The sequence below is a fragment of the Marmota monax genome, unplaced genomic scaffold (assembly GCF_021218885.2).
Source record: "Marmota monax isolate L192 unplaced genomic scaffold, Marmota_monax_Labrador192_F-V1.1 WCK01_AAM20220418_F8-fsc00020, whole genome shotgun sequence".
In the NCBI taxonomy this organism is placed as follows: domain Eukaryota; kingdom Metazoa; phylum Chordata; class Mammalia; order Rodentia; family Sciuridae; genus Marmota; species Marmota monax.
Genome location: NW_026692912.1, coordinates 18,716,894 through 18,730,000, shown reverse-complemented (window position 1 = coordinate 18,730,000; position 13,107 = coordinate 18,716,894). Strand labels below are relative to the sequence as shown.

Below are 13,107 nucleotides of genomic sequence, written 5' to 3'. Positions count from 1 at the left end.
TGTCCATGAACAATTATCAAAAAACTAAAACATACATGGCTGTCAGTTGGTGGCAGAGTTCTTGCTTTCATAATAAATATAAAATCAATTTCCTGCTCTAGTTCCTATTCCAAGTTGAAAATGATATATCTGACTATGAATTCCAACTACCTCCATCCATAGTTTTTTATTTTTTTTTTAAAGAAAAAGGAGAGGCGAAGAAAAGAAAAACAAAACTTATGAGACTGCCTAAGTCAATTCTTCTTCATTTGAGGACATGTGGATAGTAAAGATAAGATGCACAAACTTGCCATTCCATTAAATATATATTTTAATTTAATATATATTTTAATCAAATGCCATTCAGTTATTTCATAAGTCCTCCCCAATAATTCCTATATAAATCATTATATGCAAGGGCTGGTACTGTAGCTCAGTGGTAGAGTGCTTGTCTAGCACACATGAGGCACTGGGTTCAATCCTCAGCACCACATATAAATAAATAAGTTTTTTTTAAAATCCTTATATGCAAGGCTTAGTATGTGTAAACGCCTATAAAAAGCTTTGTTTAATAATATGCAATTTCAAAAGCTTTTTGTTCCCATTTCAATCAAAAATAACTTCATACGTTTTAAATGAAATTTTGAAAGTAATCAGCAACTAATGAGAATTCATTGATTTAACTAGTTCAGGGAATCTGAAAAGGAAATGAGAATTTAAAGTAACCAAGTATTTCATTTAGAAAAGCAACTAATGTGCAGGTACTCTAAGTCCTCTTCCCATAGAATTATAATCAGGACTCTTGTCTCAGAAGAGGATATCATCCTCTATGTGCACATTCCTAATTTCCATTAACATTAACAGGCACCATACAAGCATACCCACACAACCAGGGAGATACCAGCCTTGGTAGTGTGCATGCATGGCAGCTGTGGTGACTAAATAATCCAGATGGCTCTGAGGAAAAGTTATGGTTTATTAGGTCTAGAGTCACAGTTACAGTGATGGAATTCAGACACCAGAACTAAGCCCCAAGATGAATGAATGCCTTACCCAAACCCTCTCCCATCTGACATACCCAGAGATATGTAGTTAGGCCAAAGTTTTACAATTCTCTCTACCAATGGTTTATGCAGGTATAAGTCTGTTTGAGAAAACAATCTTTTCATACAGCCAGAGAAATTCTGTCCTCCTCCTTTTCCCCACATCCACCCCAGTATTTCTTCATCCATTTCCTCATAAAACATAAGAAAATCACAAAAGTAGCTTTAAAGAGAGAAATTCAAAGCCCGAACCTAAACCAAATCAGTAAAACCAGAATCAAGTATGAAACTCCATATTCAACATAAAAATTAAATAACAATAATCTTACACATCAGATACATGTTAATATATCGATTCCACAGGTTGTATAAAGAGTAGTTTAACCACTAATTCTAATTAGTCCAGCTTTTATAGACTCAAGTTAGAATCTTAATGTTTATTTAATATAATTTCTTAAAGCCCTTCCTTCTTCCTTCCTTCCCAAGTGAGGAAAATATTCCTGTAAAGTTCTGTTTAGTGACAATATTGGCACACAAGTCAAAACACACAAGTTTACCCTTCTGAAAAGTTAAGTGATAAGAGTTCACTAACCACTTTGCTAAAATTATGTTTTAAGAAAAAGAAACCAAATGACACAAAACTTTTAATATATTTTTATGTAAAGAGAGTACAATGAAAACTTCATATTCTTTAACATTACACTTAAATAATCATAAGGGAGAAAAAAGAATCCACCAATGTTCTAGAAGTTTCTCTAGACCTTTCAATCAATTATTTATATGCAAAACCAAGAAAAACTAAGAAAAAAACAAAAAAATCAAAAAAAAAAAAAAAACAAAGCTCCTCCTGATGCTAAAGCTCTCAATTTACTGACAGGCAAATGGCTTCATGCTGCCACTTAATCTCATTTCTTGCATAATGCCCTCTAATTAGCATATCAAAGTGAATTAATACTTCTAGGGCATTAGCAATGGGGAAATCTGCTCCAGGCTCACAATAGCAGTTAAGAGAGAGCCAAGAAATCCTCAAAAACACCACAAACCACTTTGCATTGCAAAACTGTTCAATTTATTTATCCTCTCTCTCTAAACACTTTTACCGCACACTGTTTTACTACTGTTCACCAAACAAAATGATAATTGCCAAAGTTACCAGCATCTGTAATGCCTGTTTAGAATCTTAATTTAGATTATGTTGCAGATAATTTCTATATGCAACCATTTGTTCTATTATAAATGTTAATGTAGAGACAGTGGAAATGTTGACACTCTGAATTAGTTAATTTGAGTTTGAAATAAAATTTTATGGGATTTTAAATTTTATGAATTTTTTAATGCAAAAAGCCACCTGCTGGACGCTGATGCCTAAGAAATATGCTCTGAAAACTGATGTATCACATATAACAAAACAAAACCAAAAAAGAAAAAAAATCATTTTGCCCTAACATATGTTGAGTCTCCCAAATAATGGTTTAAACAATCATCAGCATTAAAAGGATTACATTGTATACCACGTCCTCATTAGTATGATCACACAAAAAGGGTTATTGTTCAAAACAGCTTAACCTTTTTAAAGCACTTAAACTGAAAGAAAACACGTGCAAAACTTTAAACAATTATTTTTATCCATAATTACTTTGTTTTCAGTTCTAGTCAATTACTATCGTGTAGACACAAAGTCAAAAAAAAATATTAGCAAATTCAATTTGACACATTCTATCACATCAATTCTTTGCTAGATGTACACCCAAATTTAGTGCCAAAGCAAACTATACTTACCAGTAAAAACTACAAACATACTATATTTATAGAATATGACTATGAAAAAAATAATAAAGACAGGATTCTGGTTACAATTCTGCCTGCAAAGAGGATCATTAAATCAACTGTTGAAGATTAATGAAATTTATTTCTAATATGTTTTGTGTCTGAAGGCATAAAAAGATGATATTTTTTTCCAGTGGCTCATTCAACCATTACTTCTTAATTTATTTGCTAAATATAACACCACTATCACCTTGCTATGATAGCACTTTGTTTAACTTCTTTAACTTTGTTTAAAAAAAATATGATAATCAGGCCTGAAAAACTTTGACCAATTTATACTACATAGTGATGTAAATTATTTACTCTCCTCACACACACTCAAATGGCATAGTAAACTGGAGCAAATGCATGAAAAGGTCAACATGGGAGGGGAGAATATGCAAGCTTTGTTAGTCAGTTACTACCTAAATCATGCTGATCACACTGATAAATGGCTAAAACACAAGCCTGCTGAGAAAACAAATAAAACATTATTCTCCTAGTGTCAATATTAAAATAATAAATATCTAAAGATGTTTACACATATATGAATAAAGGAAAAATAGTCTAAATCCTTATTTAACTTGATGTGTCAGTGCTGATGTGTCAAGTATTTATTCAGAATAGATGCCTCATAGTATGAGTATAAAATAAAGTGATGACTTAGGGTGTGGTTCATGGAATACAGTTTCACGTCTTATAGCCCCACTTCATACCATATAATTTCATTTTATACCATGCCCCTCCCTACACAGTACCAAATTATAAATTAGCCAATAAGACATTAATTTAAATCTTGCCCTGAAGTAATCTTTTTCAGAATTTATAAATTGAAATCTAAAAGAATAAGTAATTAAAAGGAAAAGCATCATTGTATGAAAAATGTACACATGTATATTTTATATAAGCCAATGAACTTGTATATTCTTTGGGACAAATTGGGATTTCCTTTGCCAGTACTTAATTAATAGTAAAATAACATAGTAAAGTCCCAAATAAAATACCAAAATTACACAAACTAATAAAATGAGGCTCACTAAAACAGAGACACAAAAGAATTACTTACACAGATCAAGTTAATATTGACAAGAGGGTTCGATATATTTTTATTGGGAATAAGAAAAATAAAACACCGTTGAAAAACAGCCCAACATTTTAAAAATCATAATCTACACAATACTTCAGATCATCAAGCTCTAAACCATGTTGGCAATGACATTTTTTCCATGTTTTCTACAAATAGATTGCATGGAGAGGAGGAAAAAGAAAAAACAATTATTTTATATCCTCCCTCAAAACCTACAAAAGCTCCAGTGGGATATACAAATCTATAAAAATAGAGAAAAATTGTTAAAATATTTTTAAACTGCTTCAAGGAAAATATATTGGTAAAGCAATATAATTTATGACATTTCCAAGATAGACTGACTTTGTATTTTTCCTGTTTAATCATTTAGCATTTCCACTGTAAACAGACATAATGTCTGCCTAAAACTGATGTAAAATTTGAAACATTAAAGTTCCATTAAATTTTGCTTCAAATAATTCTGGGAGGATTGGGATAACAGAAAAAACAAGACTGGCCAATTGCTGCTATTGCTGAAGGAGAGCAATGAGTTCACGTTAGAGGAGTTCAAAAATCTCTTTTTTTTTTTACATGCATTTCCATTGGAAGTTTTCCATAATAAAAAGTTTTAATAAGTAGAATGGATGATTAAAACAAAAATAAATCATGTGTGGAATAGTGCATTTGTTTTCAAAACTTCAGAACAAATGTAACAATTATATTGGGTATAGAGCACCATCAACTTAGAACATGCAGTAAATACAATAACATTTAGACTCAAATAACAATTTTCACCTTTCTTGCTAAATTTTTACTTGATAGAAGATTTAGTTTTCATACATTAAGAATTAGAAGAATCACACAGCAATGTACAAAGAAAAATCTAATAATTTTTACATGGAAGTATTAAAAAGAAAACAGACCAGAAAAAGAGCACTCCAACAAATCTTTAACATGAAGGGTCTGAATTAAATAGAAGGATGTTGACTGAGAGTACTGCCTTGTACCTCTAAAAGCTAGTCATCTACAACAATAAAGATAAAAGGTTTAATCTCACATCACATACCAGATGCATATAAAAACTCACTTGTAAGCTACACATTTGACCTAGTTTTGAATATCTAAAATTCTTGACTTTTTCTAGGGAGGATCCCTTTAAAAGTTAAGCATTTTAAATAGTCATTTTCTTCTTCTCCTTAAACATAAAAAATACTCCAACCAGCCCAACCAGCCAAGCAGGCCTTTCTCTTCCCCTGCGGACACCTCCTGCAGTAGAGAAGTTCATTAAGTTTTATGATCTTCCCAAGTCAGTCCTGCTTATAAGCCTCACAAAGGCTACAAATCTGGCAAACCATCATGTATGCCATTAGACATTACTAGTAAATGAACGCTATTTAGGGTTTGTGGTGGCAATAAATCAGAGTTTGGTTGGCAGCTATCAACATGGAATATTTTAACCTACCGTTTAAAAAAAAAAAGATTTTGTTAATTTTTTAATATGACTTTTTTTTCCACAATACTATAATTCACATTATGTACTACAATACTAGATTTTCATTTAAAAAATAAAAACATTTTCTTCATTCAAACTCTCATAATTAACAGCTTTGGAAAGAAGGCAGATTTGTGAGGATAGAATATGTCACAAAGGAAAGCATGGCAACAATCAAGATTGAGGTGACTAAAAAGAGATGAAGGAGTACAACCAAAAGAAGGTGGCAGATAAGCAGGCCTCATGGCTTCAGGAATATTTACTAAGAGATAATGATAAAATACAGCTTTAAAAAATCAGGAGGAACATTCTAACATATCAACAATTATCTCGCTGGTGGTTAACTTAGTTTAAAATGGACACATCTCAATTTAAAAGGCTGTAACTTTTCAACTGCTTTAAAAATGCACAAATGTCACAATTCAATATTTCTGCTCCCCAAATAACTGTATAATAAATTTCACAAAAGAATACATTTTCAAGAAAAAGCAAGCATCTTACAGTAAAAGTACACTTTTCTTACCTCTGAACAAGAAAATAATATAATTGTGGAAGATCACCCATTTATCTGTCAGAAGAGAAAAATACCTTTTCATATTTGGTAAGGGGGAAAAGATGTTTTCCAAACTAAATCCCTCATGTGCATTAGAACTGGCAGTATTCATTGCCTGATCAGAAACCTCAAAATTTACTGGCAGATCTACAAATACGTGAAATTTTTCTAAAGTGATTTTGTTTTATTTTAGAAGAAAAGCACAACTGAAATGACATTATCCACTGAAGTGACAATCTCCCACCCTCAACCAGTCAACCCCCTACCACTCCATTATACAGAACAGAATCATCATATATTGTTCCTGGTTTCTATTCACAAATAACTAGGCAAACTTTTTCTAGATTATAATGAATTAATCTTTGAATATCATATTGATAGGTTCAATAAAATGATTTAAAGAAAAGGTATTATGGAAGATACATATATTCTACAATGCTTATTTTCTAAGTTTATGATGTTTCTTAAACATGACTGTGGAAACAGATGGGGGGTGGGCCCTGGAATTTGCTACTCAGCTTTCTCTGTTTTAGTAGCACTAATGTCTATACAGCTGTTTTATTTCAAATTGAGGGATGTGTCCAGCAATCCTGTCTTCTACCAAGACTAGTTTGGGAGGGTGAGGTGGAGCTATGGACAGTGGAGCAGAAAGAAGAGGAGAGGAGAGAAAGAGCTTTACCCTCATCAATCACTCAGTACTTAAATCCCATCCCTCTGGAGCTTAGAGAGGCTGGCAGGAAGATGCCTCTACCCAGACAGCCGCCTTTACTCTTTGTCGGCTGTTGGCTTTTTACAAAAGAGATAACGTGCAAACTTGGATCTGGTGGCCAAAACAAAAAAAATAGAGGACCTAATTTACAAGTTATCACTGAAAGCCCCAGAAACAATTTTCAAAACACAAAAATTTCTTTTGTCAGCTACCTCTTGCTTCTTAAATAGCAAAAGCCCTACCGAAGACATCTCTGCCAGTAATCCCAGACTCTAAAAAGACTTGTTTCTTTTCTTAACTCACCTTTGACATGTGGTTGACTATATTTTCCTTTAAGAATGGTGTAACTAAGTCCTATGCAAATAAGCAACTAAGAGGACTTAACACTTCTTAATTGAATTCTGCCTGCTGCTAAATGTCTAAACATGAAAAGCAGTTGGGGTCTTAAGCTAGCCAGGCCTAAACTTAAAATAGGCAAAAAAAAAAAATTACAAATTTTGAGAAGGGGATAAGAGCAAAGAAGTATCAATCCCTTTTCCCTAGTAATATAATGTCGTGTAAAGTTGAATCAATCTTAATATTCACAACATAGTCAATACCCCAGTGCTTAGCAGTCAGCAAAAACTCAAGTAGAGCCCAGATAGCAAAAAACCTTTGGACATTAAACAACATAACTTAATTTAGGAATTATACACTTTTAAGCTTCTAAGTTGAGAATCTTCAAGATTTAATGCTGGATGTCTTATTTTATAGTTAGATAAAAGTCATCTACCACTTTAAATAGTAATACATTCTAAAGGCAGCTAAAAATCAACACAGAATAAAAGTTAGTGATTTAAAATTATTGGTTTTCAAAATGTAAAATACATCTTTAAAAGAATAACAACATTAAGAAACTATCCATACTAAGTGGATGAAAAACAAGAAAAGTACTCTTTAGGATCTCTTAATATTTGCTGCTAATTACGGTTAAGAATACATATTTAATAGACAATAATAACCCATCAATTTTTCTGGAATAATTTTAGGAAAGGTATAGTATATTGCAGAGTGAAACGTATTAGTTTACAAGGAGGACAACTCAACTACCAACCTAACAATCCTATGTAGTGTGCTATTATTTGCACACTCAATTTAATCACATCAACTATTTAAATAGCATCACTTAGATACTGCTGTATCCTGGACTTCAACTTTTTCTCTTTGCCTCAACATTTAAAAATGCAACTTTAAAATACCACATATACCACACACACACACACACACACAAAAAAAAAAAAAAAAATAGAAAGGCTTATTTAATGCACTTGTTTGCCATTAACAGGGAAGATAATGACAAATATAAACTAAAACATCTAAATTAAATCTCTACTTCCAATTGAACCTTATCATAACCTAAGGACTACAACATCCAATTGAGAAAGTCTGATAAGAAAGTTAAGCTGGAATGAACTACCCAAGGTATTTGCCTAATATGCCCTGTGGTTTTCATTACAGCGCTCCTGCAAAAACCTGTCTTCTTACATATTCCCTGCCTTGAACTTCAAAATTATTTAGCCTGCATCTGTGCACTTTTCTTTTTACATTAAGCATAGTTAACTGTTTCAAGATTTTAATGAAGGCATTAATAAATGTAATACATTGTATATGCCTAAACACATTATTACCCTTCTTGTATTCTTAAAATTAAGTCTTCCCACCTAAAACACTAATTCAAACATGCTAGTGAGGTCTGCTCAATTGCATCTATTCTTTTATCAGTGGAGCTGAAGCTTACGCCTAAGAAAAACAAAGTTCGGGCGATGCTTCTCCCAGGGAATCGGTCCCTGGCATCCAGTCTCCCGTTGCTCCTTTTAAAAACTGACACACAAACAAGGCAAGAGAGGGCGGCAGGCGCTCCAGGCCCCCTCCCTGGCTGCAGCCAGGGACGCCCGCCTAAGGACGGCGACCCAGTCTCCTCCGCACCTACAGTTCATTTTGCACCAGGAGCGGAATTGAGAAATCGACTCCAGATTTATTGCAGTTTTTTCTCAAGATCAGGAGGTGGGAAGGAGAGAATGATCAAAGATGGCGGTGCCCAAAAGCAGCAGCTCTCAACTGGAGAGTCGATGGAGTAGCTCCAACCCCACCTCGGGGGTTTCCAGGCCCGCAGCTAGGCGCAGAGTCTTACCTGTTTTCTCTTTGATCTCACACAGGACGCTGAAGAGCGCGGGTTTCATTCTATGACAGTTCAGGGCATGTTTCCTAAAAAAGCAAATAGCAAAACACAAAGGTATTAGCATTACCTATGGAATAATATGGCGCCTTCCTTTAAGTTAGACCCAAGATTTAATTCAGACTTCCTATTTTGGAAAGCTCTTTTGAACTTTATTTTAAAAATAAAACTGAAGTTGACTAGTTCGCAACAGCCGGCAAGCTCCGGCGGCTAAAGCTCCAGCCCGAACGCAGCGCGACACATCTGCCCGGCAGACAGCAGCCTCGGCGACCGCAGGCGCGAACCCGCGAGGGGAGCCTTGCTCCAGGGACAGGCGGCAGTGACCCAGGAGAGGGGACTGTTGCGGAGGGGCTCCCGCTTCGTACCTCCGCTTGCGGAGCGGGCGCGGCCGGTCGGCCTACGGCGGTCGGCAGGCGAGTGACAGCTCCGCAAAGTTTGCAAGGCGGCCCTCCCTCCGGGAGAACTTGGCCGCCCGCACCCGCTCCCGCCAGGGAACCGCCCATCGCCCCGCGCGGGGCTGGGACGACCGCCCGCACAGCGAGGTCGTGCCGCGGCCAACGGGAGTCGGCACCGCGACTCCGGGCCCGCGGAGAAAGTTGCACTTCCCTCCAGTGCGGCCCGGGCCGGGCGGCGCGGCGCGCACGGGGGTCCGGGCGGGAGGTTTAAATCCTGGGAGAGGACCGGGCTGGGAGAGGGCCGGACACCGGGAGACAAGGAAACCACAAAACCGCGTGCCACCAAGTCCGTCCCTAGCCCCGGGAGCAACTTTGCCGACTCCCGCCGGCGACGGGGAGCGCGGGAGAGTGCCCCGAGGCCGGGACTGGAGGCCGGCTTTCCGAGAAAGTTCCCGCCGGGGGCTGAGGCCCCTGCCCCGGGCGCCACCCGGGGCCCCGACTCGGCCGCGGGCCCTGCTCCCGCACACACACAAAAGATGCTTAATGAGACGACACCAACTTTGCTTGCGCCTCGTCCAAGCTCTGGTCGGTGATGGTCATGATCTGGTGGAGGATGTCGCCGATGTCCTGCTTCCTGCCGTCGCCGTCCGCCCCTTCGTGGCCGTGCGGGGGAGGCGGCAGGGCCATGCCCCCCTGCACCGAGTGGCCGGCCAGGTTCACCCCGGCCAGAGTCTGCAGCATCCTGGATTGATCGTCCATCCCGCCGCGCGCGGGCGGGAGCGGGCGGCGGCGGTGGCTAAGGCGAAGGCTGAGGCGGCGGCGGCGGCGGCGGCGGCGGCGGCGAGGGAGGAGAAGAAAGAGGGGGAGGGGGAGGGGGAGGCGGCCGCGCGCTCCCCGCCCGCTCTGGGAGGGGGCGGCCGGGCCGGCGGGGCCCGCGGCTGAGGCTGTGCGGACCGGCGCCCGGCTCCGGCTTCCGCCGCCGCGGAGGCTGGCGAGGAGCGGCGGGCGGAAGCTCGGGGCTCGGCGGTGGTAGCGGAGGCGGAGGCAGAGGCGCCCGCTGCCCTCACGCGGCCGCCGCGCCGCCTCCTCGCCGCCGCGCGCCCCGCCGGGCGGCCCCGCGCAACTTGCTCCTCAGCGCCGGCCGAGTTGCCGGGACGCCGCCGCCCCCCGCGCCAGCCTGCGCTCTCCCCTCCTTCTGCTGCGGCCGTCGCCGCCGCCGCCGCCGCCTGGGCCAGGCGGGATCCGAGCCCCGGCGGCCCCGGGGGAGGGAGCGGCGGCGGCGGGTGGCGGCGGAGGAGGAGGCCGGCCGGCGGGCCGCGGGGAGCGAGGGGGGCTGAGGAGGAAAGTTTGGGAGCGGGCGGGCCCGCGCGGCGGGGACGCGGAGCCCGGTGGAGGGCCCCGGCGGGCCGCGCGCCGGACGGACAGCAGATTGATGGGGCGGGAGAAGTCGCCGCCGCCACTGCCGAAGCCTCGCACCCAGCCAGCAGCCGCCGCGGACCGGGCTCGAAGGCCGCTCGGCTGAGGGATTGACAGGCTGCCAGTGCCACTCACTCACTGCGGCCCCGGCGCTCGGGGGGAGGGGTGGGTGCGAGCGGGAGGGCGGGGGAGTACTCCTCACGCCCCGCCCCCGGGGGCGGTGCGCGCTCTCATTGGGCCTTGAGCCTCCCGCCGCCGCCGCTGGCACCGCCCCTTTTGGCCTCTGGTCCCGGGCGCCCGCGAGCGCGCCCGAGAGCCTTAAGCCTTGTCGCATCCTCTCCCTCCGGGATTGAAGCACCCTGGCCTGCAAATGTTGTACCCCCGCCCAGACTCCTGCTTCCTACTATTAGCAGTCATTGATGCGAGGTTGTCTATGGAACAGGGGGCAACTGTCTCCAAAGCCATCCGTGTGCTCTTTCGATGAGCTTCATGCCTTGGACAGAGCCTGGTACACTTTCCCGCTCTTACAGTCAAGAGGTAGTACTCTCTGGGCACCCGGCCGCGCGTCCCGGGCCAATGGCATCTCTCTCGGAACCGAACGGGGCGGGACAGAGACAAGAAAGAGCCGTCACAATTGGAGCGTTCGAAAGGTCCTGGGTAGAGGCGGGGAAGGAGTGGATGGCGGCCCCGCCTTTCCCGCGGTCGCCATAGTAACCGAGAGCGCGCCCCTCGGAGTTGGCGCCGACTCAGGGACCTTGCACTGCCCCTCAAGGGGTGACTAGTTAAGTTTCGGGGATCCTGTTGTCTCGAACGCATGAAACTGAACTGAACCGATCCGAGTGAGGTACACTCGGAAAGGGGAACATAAGAAAATGTGTCAGAGAGAAGCAGGTCCGGGAGGAGGGAAAGTGCCTGACGTCCTGGACTAATTTCAAGACTAACAACACTTTACACACTCTGCAACTCCTGGTAATCCAGGGACTACTCTTTGGCAGCCTTGCTTTTAGATGCCTCCATATGTAACAAAGCTGCAAAAACCAGGTCTTTTTTTAAATATTTTTTAGTTGTTGATAGACCTTTATTTTATTTATTTATTTATATGTGGTGCTGAGAATTGAATACAGTGCCTCATGCGTGCTAGGCAAACACTCTTACCTCTGTACTATAACTCCAGCCCCAAAAAGCCAGATCTTTATTTCAAAAATATGTTTGTTTAAAACAGAGTGGATTTCATTTGTCAACTTACCCATCACAATGAGTCATTTAATATGGGTGACTCCAGCCATAGATTTTCATAAAACCTTTTCACCCATCATAACCTGTTTACAAATGACTAGAAGATCAAATTATCTTGAAATCTGGACGTCCACCTCCTATGGAGACTTGAGCTTGTTCTTAAACTGACTTCCCAAGCAGCGGCTTCAAAATGATTTCCCCATTTTAAATAGATTGGAGCTCACCCTTGATTAGTCCTTTGATTAGGAGATCTGAAAAGTCTTTTTGTTCCTTCCCCAAACTCAATTAAGGAGATTTCTTGGAAAGCTGGGAATGGAGCCACCATTTGATCCAGCTATTCCCCTTCTTGGTCTATTCCCTAAAGACCTAAAAAGAGCATGCTACAGGGACACTGCTACATCGATGTTCATAGCAGCACAATTCACAATAGCTAGACTGTGGAACCAACCTAGATGCCCTTCAGTGGATGAATGGATAAAAAAAATGTGGCATTTATACACAATGGAGTATTACTCTGCATTAAAAAATGACAAAATCATAGAATTTACAGGGAAATGGATGGCATTAGAGCAGATTATGCTAAGTGAAGCTAGCCAATCCCTAAAAAACAAATGCCAAATGTCTTCTTTGATATAAGGAGAGTAACTAAGAACAGAGTAGGGTCGAGGAGCATGAGAAGAAGATTAACATTAAACAGGGATGAGAGGTGGGAGGCAAAGGGAGAGATAAGGGAAAATGCATGGAAATGGAAGGAGACCCTCAGAGTTATACAAAAGTACATACAAGAGGAAGTGAGGGGAAGGGGAAGAATAATATAAGGGGGACAAACGAATGTCAGTAGAGGGGGCAGAGAGAGAAGAGGGGAGGGGAGGGGAGGGGAGGGGAGGGGGGATAGTAGAGGATAGGAAAGGCAGCAGAATACAACAGACACTAGTATGGCAATATGTAAATCAATGGATGTGTAACTGATGTGATTCTGCAATCTGTATATGGGGTAAAAATGGGAGCTCATAACCCACTTGAATCAAATTGTGAAATATGATATATCAAGAACTATGTAATGTTTTGAACAGCCAACAATAAAAAATTTAAAAAAAAAAAAAAGATTTCTTACCTGAAACCAAAATTAGGGGTGTGAAGGTATGAAAAATAGTTCTTACTCTGCAGGGTTTAATGTAGGACAAGCAGTTCTTTAAA

The 13,107-nt window shown here is 41.4% G+C and overlaps 1 protein-coding gene across 3 annotated transcripts in view; it reads right to left on the bottom strand.

Moving 5' to 3' along the window:
- Positions 1–10,098, bottom strand: part of Pbx3 (PBX homeobox 3) — a 206,277-nt gene extending 196,179 nt beyond the window's left edge. Inside the window, exons 1-2 of one of the 3 annotated variants that reach the window (XM_058581763.1) lie at positions 9,818–10,098; positions 8,819–8,892 (exon numbers count right to left, since the gene is read on the bottom strand). In XM_058581763.1, coding sequence (XP_058437746.1) covers positions 8,819–8,892; positions 9,818–10,017 — 274 coding nt within the window. In that variant the 5' untranslated portion in view covers positions 10,018–10,098. Of the gene's footprint in view, positions 1–8,818; positions 8,893–9,228; positions 9,387–9,817 lie in introns of those variants that run through there. The other 2 variants (XM_046451726.2, XM_046451724.2) reach the window with 2 other exon arrangements.
- Between the last annotated feature and the right edge of the window lie 3,009 nt (positions 10,099–13,107).